At 48.4% G+C, this 9,589-nt stretch overlaps 1 protein-coding gene across 1 annotated transcript; it reads right to left on the minus strand.

The window, feature by feature from the left end:
* Positions 1 to 467: 467 nt before the first annotated feature.
* Positions 468 to 8,635, minus strand: HPX (hemopexin). Its single transcript, XM_080642422.1, has 10 exons — positions 8,407 to 8,635; positions 8,217 to 8,281; positions 8,046 to 8,117; positions 7,750 to 7,865; positions 5,968 to 6,121; positions 5,071 to 5,283; positions 4,700 to 4,831; positions 2,137 to 2,267; positions 1,890 to 2,052; positions 468 to 1,752 (listed from the first exon to the last, which is right to left on the minus strand). Exons 1-10 carry the CDS (start codon positions 8,487 to 8,489, stop codon positions 1,493 to 1,495), a joined length of 1,389 nt encoding a protein of 462 aa, XP_080498548.1. The 5' UTR covers positions 8,490 to 8,635; the 3' UTR covers positions 468 to 1,492.
* Between the last annotated feature and the right edge of the window lie 954 nt (positions 8,636 to 9,589).

The raw sequence follows: 9,589 nt of genomic DNA on the forward strand, positions 1-9,589 counted from the left end.
ACCTCTTAGACTGAAGGAGGAGAACCATCCAGGCACCATCAGGAATGAAGGGGAAAGCTCAAGATACTTCTTGGCAGTGGACCCCACAGCCCTGGTGCCTGGCCTCTAACCTCTGTTCCTAGCTTCAGCCAACCTCAAGTCCTGGGTGGAACCTCTGAGACCTAGTTTCATCCCTGGGTGCCCCCCCCCCCTCCCAACTCATCAAGGCTGGTGAAGGGCCCTTAGGCAGTTCTCCTGAACCAGAGGAGCCTGGTGTTTATCAGGAGCAACTCTATGGCATGGCCTCCCAGTGTAAAGCCCAGTGTATCAGTGGAGCTTGTCAGTGTACCATTCTACCCACAAGTAAGGGGCCACAGGTCAGGAGGGGCTAACTGCAAACCAGATGAGGCCATGGACCAGAGTTTGGGTCTACTTCCAGGGCCCCTTCCTGACAGAATCCAAGGGATGGGTTTGAGTCGATATTCTTTGCCATTGGGATATGAGTAATATTACACCTATTTTATGGATGAGGTCATTGAAGTGAGGATATAAAAAGTCAGAGTAAGGGTCCCCTGCTAGAGTCTGAGACCATTTTTTGAGTCTAAAACAAACTAATTAACCTCTGCTGGCTTGAAAAGGTAGAGGAGGGAAAAGGGTCTTACCTGAGATACAGTTGCCTGTGGTCCAGACACAGTCCCCAGTCAAATGGTTGTCAGTAAGTTTGGAGACTAAAGTCTTGGCCCATTTATGATCAGAAAAGAATCAACAACTATAACCTTTACCAACACTGCACCATCTAGGCCTACATTCATGGAGGCTAAAGGGTAGCCAGCAGGACCACCCAGTGTTCTACAAATGTGTTCATGGTGCCAGATCCCTGAATGGTTCCACCTTCCCTCTCCCCAGCTTGCCTCTGACACACATCTGGCCTCTCCCTGTTTCCCCACCTCAACTTCCCTTTGTTATACCTAACTCATGGCAATGAAAGCCTCATTTTCTGGTGCAGTGCTAGCTGAACCACCTGAAACCACAGTTTGAGGGCTTAAATGGCCCTCAAATGGCAACCTTGAGCCAATCCATTTGGCACATGAATATCTGCCCCCAGCCCTATTTTCCTGATGTCTGGAGGCATGCTGTGGTCAGTTATTAGCAGGCTGGGTCAGAGTCCCTGCACTGCCTCTTACTTGTTGTGTAAGCATACCAGTTCCTTTTCGGACTTGTGGTCCTCTGTTTCCTTCTTTGTTTAATAGTCCAGAAGAAGCCAGTTCAGAATCTGGATTTAGGATCATCTGGGCAGAAATGAGGTTTGTCCCTCAGCCTTTCCCTTCCTTGCCTCCTACAGCCTCATTTGAGCTAGAAAGCCTCAAAGGAAATGTTACTACCTCTCAATTTAAAGAAGGAAATGAGATTGTTCCACAACCAGGGCCCCTTGATTCAAGCCAAGAAGTCCTCTGGTTTTATTGTAAAGAAAATGGGGAGAAGGGTCTGGGCCAGATTCACATCAGAAGCCCTGTCAGTGACTGCAGCCCAGGAGGCTATTCATTCTCTGGGGCTGGGGAAGGGCTTTGGTTGCACTCAGTTCCTCCACATTGCTGTAGCAGTACAAATCGGAGCCATCGATGAGGTACAAGCCGGAGCCATTGGCAGAACATGAATTGGGGCCAAGTGACTTTTCCATGCACAGGGCCCCATCAACCTTCTTATGGGGCCAAGGAAGCTCTGTCCATGTCGCTTGAGCTCCTAACTTCATGTCCAGCCACCACAGCTGTTGTCCTGGGAAGAAGGCACCAGATATAACATGGCTTCCACATCATGGGGATCCTGACCTAACCCTTCTCAGGCCCTGATGGTGATACGTGCTATGGAGAAGTAGTAGAACAAGCCACCCCTTAGCACCAGATGCCCCTCACCTGCCATGACGTGGAGTCGAGAAGATCCAGGACAGATAAAGGCTGCATCCACAGCCAAAAGGCTGATCCCAGGAGGGCTCCCTAATTCCTTCTCCAGCCGTTTTGGATATCCATCTACTAGGGTATAGCCTCCCTTTGTCAGGAAGATATAGATCTGAGTGCCCTGGAGAATAAGAGATGTTAATCAGCATAGAGCTGGATATTCTCCCAGTCTTTGCCTCAAGCCTCTCTCCCTCCTAACACATACCTGGACCAGATAGAGTTTATCATCCCAGGAAAAGGCAGCATCCACTGTTGAAGGACCCTTGGGCCACTGATGGACAATGGGCCAGCTATGCCACCCATCCTTGCTGTTGTCCAAACGCCAGTAGTGGGACCCTGTGGAGTATCAAAGGCACCTGTAGTGCTGGTGGTAAAAGGCCAGGCAGTGAAGAGGCAAGTGACAGATGTAGGGGTGAGTCCTGAGAGGAAGGAGAGAATGCATCCAGAGGCCAAGAGGGAAGAAGACACATAAGAGAAAGTAGAGAAGGACTTGATTGGCAAAATTGGGCATTGTGGCCTGATTGGAACTGGAGTCAGCAGGGGCCTGACAGAAGGGCAAGAATAAAGAACAGTGGCCAAGTTGCCTGGTAAGGCCAATGTCATGGGGTTTGTTGGGGCTTCCTACAAAGCTCAGATGTCCATGTGCAGAGATGTTATAGACAAGGAGAGAGTGACCAGAAGTTAAAAGGGAAGCACCACAGCAAGCTTCCAAACTTCCATGGAGTGTTCTCACTCTGGCTATATTCTCTAATCTGGGGGCGGGGGTAGCAGGGAGAGGATAGTAGGAGAGTGAGGGAGTAGCCAGAGCAGCACTCTAATTTTCTTTTCTCCTTTCCATAGCAACTTACTAAACGACTTGTCTAAGCTCTCATTTACCTTCACTTTCTCAACCTACTTCACTTACACTTCTGTTTCCCTCCTCTGTTGAAATTGTTCAAGGGCACCAGTATCCTCCAACTTGCCAAATCTACTGGTCCATGGTTCATTCTCTATCTCTCAGCAACATTTGACTGTTGACAACTCCTTCTTTAAATATCTTTTTTTAGATCTTGACTCCTGTGATACCAGACTCTCCCATGTTCCTCTTGTCTTGTTGACTATTCTTCTCTTCAGCCTGATGTCTCATACTGAAATCCTCTAGTTTGTCCCTCTTCTCTACACTCACTCTCTTGGTGATTTCACCCAGTCCAAGGCTTTAAATCCATCTACATACTGATGACTTTCAAGCTGTTCTCTTCAGCTCTATAGGACTCTCCTTTGAATGTTAGGTTCAAACATAACTGCCTACTTGACCTGTCCATTTGGGGCCACTAGGCACCAAAAACCAAATATGTCTAAACTGATTGCTGCTCCCACCAAACACACACACACACACACACACACACACACACACACACACACACACTTATTCCTTCCATAATCTTTCCTAATTTTAGAGAAAGGAACCACTAATCACCTAGCTAGTCACAAAAAAACTGTCATTCTTTTAAATAAATTTTTAAATCCTCACCTGAAGATATACTTTCCTTATTTATTTTTAAAGAGAAGATGGAGAGAGATAAAGAAAGAGAGAGAGAGAGAGAGAAACATTGATCAGTTTCCTCCCATACATGTCCCAATCAAGGATGGAAACTGAAACCTAGGGGAACATACCTAATACTGTACTTTTGATTTAGGAGTTCAGCTGCATTCTATTCATAGCCACATGGCCTTAAGGTTCTATGATCTCTCTACATCTGTGTGTGGTCCCTGTGACCCTGTTTTCTCTCTATCTCTCTCTTCGTGTGTGTGTGTGTGTGTGTGTGTGTGTGTGTGTGTGTGTGTGTCCTCCCAGTGGTCCCATGCACTCACCATAGCTGCATGCTCTCCTGATACTTAAGAGGTTTGACTCTGGCATATATTTTCAGTATAGGTCTATATTTTTCACTGCAGGTATGTATTTCATAGTGGATGTATGTTCTCATTACAGCATGCATTCCTGTTGTGATGATATGATCTTGTGACTGTCTTTTTCATTATAGCTTGGTAGTCAAAGTATTTTTGCTCCTCCATGTTCTCACCTCTATTTTATGTTTGTATCTGATCATACATGTGTCTTGGGCTGAGTGTAATGTGGTTGTTTACTCTTTCTCTTGGAACTGTTCTTGAGTGTGGATCAACACCTGTCACTACCTGCCCGACTAACCCCAGAGCATCCCAAGGTATCATTAGATGGCTTTTACCAATTAACGCTGTTAGTCTGGAGAGAGGTTTCTCCATTGGTCACTCTGAGGGGAAACCTCCTTGGGCCAGTGAAGCTATCTCTAAAGGTCTGAGGGACCTAACAGTTCTTGGCTAGTTTTTGGTACTGGAACATCTCATACCCAGGTAATGCTGTTCCCAGAGCCTGGACAGGAGCTTCTGGGAACCTGGAAAAAGATTGAGCTTCTGAAGATAAGCTCAGGGGGCACCAGAGGACCCAGCAAGACATGCAAGGGCAAAGGTAATATGAGGAGTCAAAGGGACCCAGAGAGGTCAGGAGAGGTCACAGGCCTGGGAGTAGATAGGACTGGGTGGCAGAAGTTAGAGGCCTGGGCAATGAGGGGCAAGTTGAACAATATACACCAGAGGAGAAGGGGAAGGAAAAAAGACATGCTAAGGATGGGAGCTGAGGGACAAAGTAAGGGACACAGTGGTGAAAATGAAGGAACTGTATCAGAGATGGCAGACACATGAAAGAAGTGAGAGATGCAGAGGGGAGAGATGGGGGACTTAGGGATATCTCTTACCACTGAAGGCATAGGTGGCACCATGGTTGTCAGACAGCAGTGCAGACAAGACTACATCTGGGTTACAGCGTACCTCCTTATAGCCATGGTGGGTACCATTTCCATGGCCGGTCCTGTTCCTGTGTCCATGGCCTTGAGTAAAAATAGGCAAGGGGAAACAAAGACAGAGGCCAGAGGTCAAAATGAAATCTGAGGTGGAAGAGATGATTGGGGTTAATGGGGTGTAGGCTTCCATCAGATGAGGACAACTGGGAAGAGCCAGGATAGAAATGGGGCTAGGGCAAGGGCCAAGGTCTTACACCACAAAGGTAAGGTGGGAGCTGGGCATATGGATAGATTCCAGTGAGTCCCAGGGGCTGGGGCTTTCTCACCTCTGCCAGGGCAGGGCATAAAGTAGTCTCGGACATCCAGTGGGTACTTCGGAAGCACCTCTCCCGTGACAGGGTTGAAGCGTAGGAATTGGTTACCCCGGAAGCAGAAGTAGCGGCCAATCCATCGAATGGCAGAGGAGCAGTTCCCAACAGCTGGCCAGTCACGTTCCTTTTTGGTTTTTGTAGCCAAGTCCCAGAACCATGTGTGGTTACCTTTGTCCAATCAATCAACAAGCATTTGGTGAGGCCAGCCTGTTCCCTCCTTTATGCTTTACTGGGTTCCAGGGTGGACCAGACATGGTCCTGGCTACATGAAGCTCATAGCCCAGCAAGGAAACAGTTGAAGAGAATGATCATACAGTAAAATTCCACAGCAAAGTGCACATGATCAGCTCAGCAAGGGCAGTGGGAAGGGTCAGGGAAAAATTCCCAGAGGTGATACTTAAACTAAAATCTGATGCAGGAGTTATAAGGCAGACAGGAGGAGGAGACATAACTCCAGATAGAGGAAAGCCTGAAGCACGAAGGAAATTGGGTGTACAGGGAACAGCATGGAGCTTCTGGAGCTTCATATTCAAGGTAAGGGTATGATGAGAGTCAAGGCTGGAGGGTCAATAGGGTCTTGGTCATGGAGAACTTTGTATGTAAGACTCAGGAACATACAAAGATTTGTCTGAAGGGTCATGGGGAACAATGAGTAATTTTTAGTAGAATTTTACCCAGATACCTTCACTAGGATAACTTCCTCTACTTGACCTTTAGATCCTAACTGACCTATTTCATTCCTTCCTTGGGGAGCCATATAGTGAATCCACCACCACCACCACCACTGTTCCTACCACTACCTCTGTCACCACCAACCCACCATTACTCCAGCCTCTCTCATTCTGGACTGACCTTGGAAGAAGAGGATGCCCTCACTGTTGCATTCTCCACGGTGACATTCCACAGCTGCATCCACTGGGGATGGGATTCCAGGAAACTCATCTTGGAGCAACTTTGGGTATTCCTCCTCTTTCTCCTTAGGAGGGTACACCCAGACTTTGTCCCCCTGCATATAAAAGCACTCTTTATTGAACTATGCTCCCCACATACTGCCATCCTGCATTTACACACAGCATCTTTGATCTGTTGCACTTACACAATATCCTCCTGCAGCCCCACACACTTCCAGTCTATCTGTAGATGGACTGTCCCCATACCCATCACTATTACTATAACACACACATCTGGCTTTGTACAACGGACACTCCATGGCACACTTACTTGTAACACCATTAGTGTTGGAAAACATCCAAAATTAGTGATCCTGTAATCACTCATCTATGTATACATGCATTTGTTCATTTATCTATTTATTCAATCATTTATTAATTCAAGAATGACCACAGATATAGGGGGTAAAGGCATGACAAGGCTCTGTCTCTGCCTTCAAGGAGTTCCCTGTACAAGTGCAGAAAAGATCCACCATCCGAGCCATGCAGCCACCAAAGTGGATGTGAAGTGCACTGGGACTATAGGGAGAATGCCTGATCTACCTAGAGAATTCCTGGAAAACTTCACAGAGGAGGACACATTTGGGTCAAGAATTGAAAACTGAGCAGGAATTTTCCAGGTAGACAAGTGTGAAAAGGGTATCGAGCAGCATATACAGAGCATGCTCAGAGAAATACATGTAGTGTCATGAGTCTAGTACAGTGAATGTGGTGGGGATGGGAAATAAACCTGAAAAGATAAACAAGGGCCAGATCCTGAGACCCACATGCACCTGGCTTGCAGGAACCGGCATGTGGTGGTGCCATTTACTGAAATAGGGAACATAGGAGGAGGGGGTCCCTGTGTAAGAAAGATACTAAGTTTAGTTTGGGTGATGCACGTATGGAACTATGTAAGTTGAAGATGTCTGCCATGAAATTGGAAAGACATGCCTGGAGCTCCAGGGAGAAATCCAGATCTGGTGTCCACAACAGCCTCCTCAAAGCCATGGCATTAGTATACATCACCAAGGGAGAGTGTATGGAAGAGTTGGGATGGATCTCTGAGGAACATTTGAGGACTGACTAAGGATAAGAAGCCTGAGAAAGAGCAGGAAAAGAAGCAGGAGGGAAAACAAAGCTGCCAGTGAGGCCCACCCCAACCTCACAGCACCTTTGTGCAAGTGAGGAGAAGATACCCTTTCCTCTGAGCAGACACAGCCTGGGCCAGGGCACATGACTTGGTGAGCACAGTAGGCTGGAGTTCATCCGTCACTCACCCCCTAGGCTGCATTTCATCTGTCACTCACCCTCTAGGCTGGGTCTTATCCGTCACTCACCCTCTGAGTTTCATCTGTCATGCAATTGCGTTGTGTACAACCTAGCCATCATATGAAGAGGCCCAGATGCAGGGTCATGGAAGCCAAGGGAAGAAATTGCCATGAAGGAAAGGATGGCCAAGAGTGTGAGGAGTGGCAAAGAGGTCTGGACGAAAATCAAAACTAAAAAATAGCCTTGGATACAGTACCTTCCAAGCTCACATGCACACACTGCCTTAGCCTGAGCTTTTTCAGGAAGGGAAGGCACAGGGGGAGGAAACCTGGAACTTATTGGTAAGGGCTGCTTGCCAGGGCCACTTGGGGGAAAGTCTCTCATGTAGATTCCAGCACTTCTTGGTCCAGCCCTGACCTTGACCCAGCAGTACCTTGATCACGAAGACACTGTCATGACCAAGGCGAAAGGCGGCATCCACGGAGCTGGTCTTCCACTTCTCTGAAATCAACTCCCAGCCCCAGTGGTGAGCTGTCCACATGTACTCCCCTGAAAAATGCACTCACTGAGAGACCAAGAACAAAGTTTTGGTCTACTGAGATAGTTACAGAGAAGCTGTGGGCGATATTCTCAGGTAATTCCTAAGATCTCCCACGGGTGGATACACCCTTGGTGAAGGGGAGTACCAAGTCTGAGGTCTCAAATGCCCCAACCCCAGCCTCTCCTTACCTTTAAAAAACAGCATGGTCCCATTTTCACTCAGAGTAGTAGCATCAAAGCTCCAGCCATCTGAGCAGAGTTCTGAGGTGGAGGTGGGGAGATGACAAAGTAAAAGACCAGTCAGATGATAAAATGCAGAGACACAGACAAATAGACACACTCAGGGAGTCGGGGCCTCACCAAGCATGTCTGGGACCAGCTGGTTCCTATTCCCACCTTCAGCTCCACTCCCAGAGGCACTAGTCCTAGAGAGAAGGCAGAGAGAGGTCTTTCTTAGCTCCTGACCCCAACTTGCCCAGGCCTAAAACCTGGCTCTGTCCAGCTCTAGCCCAGACCCCAGTCCTCCTTCCCCAGCATCAGCTTTACTCACGAAGTAACAGGGTGGGCAATGGCCAGAGACCAGTATAGGCCCAACAGCCCCAGGGCAACTAGTGTTCCCAGTGCCCGAGCCATGCTGAGCTGGAGAGGCCACAGGACAGCTCTCGTCACCTGGCTGAACCCCCTTTATAGAGATGGCAACAGTACCGCCCCACCTCCAAGCCTGCTGGGAATGAGCTATCTCTAAGGTTTAGGCCAATATTGGCTGATTACATCAGTGTAAATAAGGTCAGGGTCCAGGCAGAAATCTGAGTCCAAGACTAACTGTTCCCGGCAGGAGGCCCCCTCCCCCTCCAATGACTTTTTTAAAAATATATATTTTTACTAGTGACCCAGTGCACAGATTCGTGCACGTTGAAAGGAAATTAATTAGAAGGTGGCCAGTGGGACGGGACTGTGTGAGATGGGCCAGACATGCCCTGGAGCTAACCTCCCTCAGTCCCTCCCTGCCATCTGCAGAGTGATGAGGGTCCCTCCAGCAGGTGGGGTCCCTCAGCCTGGCCTGCAGGGATCGGGCCGAAACCAGCTCTCCATCATCCCCCAAGGGGTCCTGGAGTGCGAGAGAGCACTCTGCAAAGTTGCTGTCATACAGGATGTGGAACGCAAATGCAAGTGTGCAGTAAACCAGATTCAGGGCTGACAGTGCCCCAGCAACAACATAACCCACAGTCAAGGTGAAATCGTGCAGTCCCACAAGGAATCGGGTCCCTCCTCTCTGGTTTTGGGGTGCGTCACCCAAGAACCTCCGCTGCCAAGTCACTGCAGCTCAGCAGCTCCTGCATTGAGCGTCTGCCCCCTGGTGGTCAGTGCACATCATAGCAACCAGTCAGATGGTGGGAGAGACACTTAGCATATTAGCCTTTTATATATGGAGATTGATTTCAGAGAGGAAGGGAAAGGGAGAGAGAGATAGAAACATCAATGATGAGAGAGAATCATTGATTGGTTGCCTCCTGCACATCCCCTACTGGTGATTGAGCCTGCAACCTGGGCTTGTGCCCTTGACTGGAATCAAACCTGGGGCCTCCAGTCCACAGGCTGATGCTCTATCCACTGAGCCAAGCCAGCTATGGCTTCAATGACTTTTGAGCCGTGACTAGCCCATGCCACTGATGCCCAGTTGTGACTCTCATCACCTTGGTGATGGATCTGGTTGCCCATTAGATCAAGGAAGT

Source organism: Plecotus auritus (assembly GCF_963455305.1).
Source record: "Plecotus auritus genome assembly, chromosome: 9".
Classification (NCBI taxonomy): domain Eukaryota; kingdom Metazoa; phylum Chordata; class Mammalia; order Chiroptera; family Vespertilionidae; genus Plecotus; species Plecotus auritus.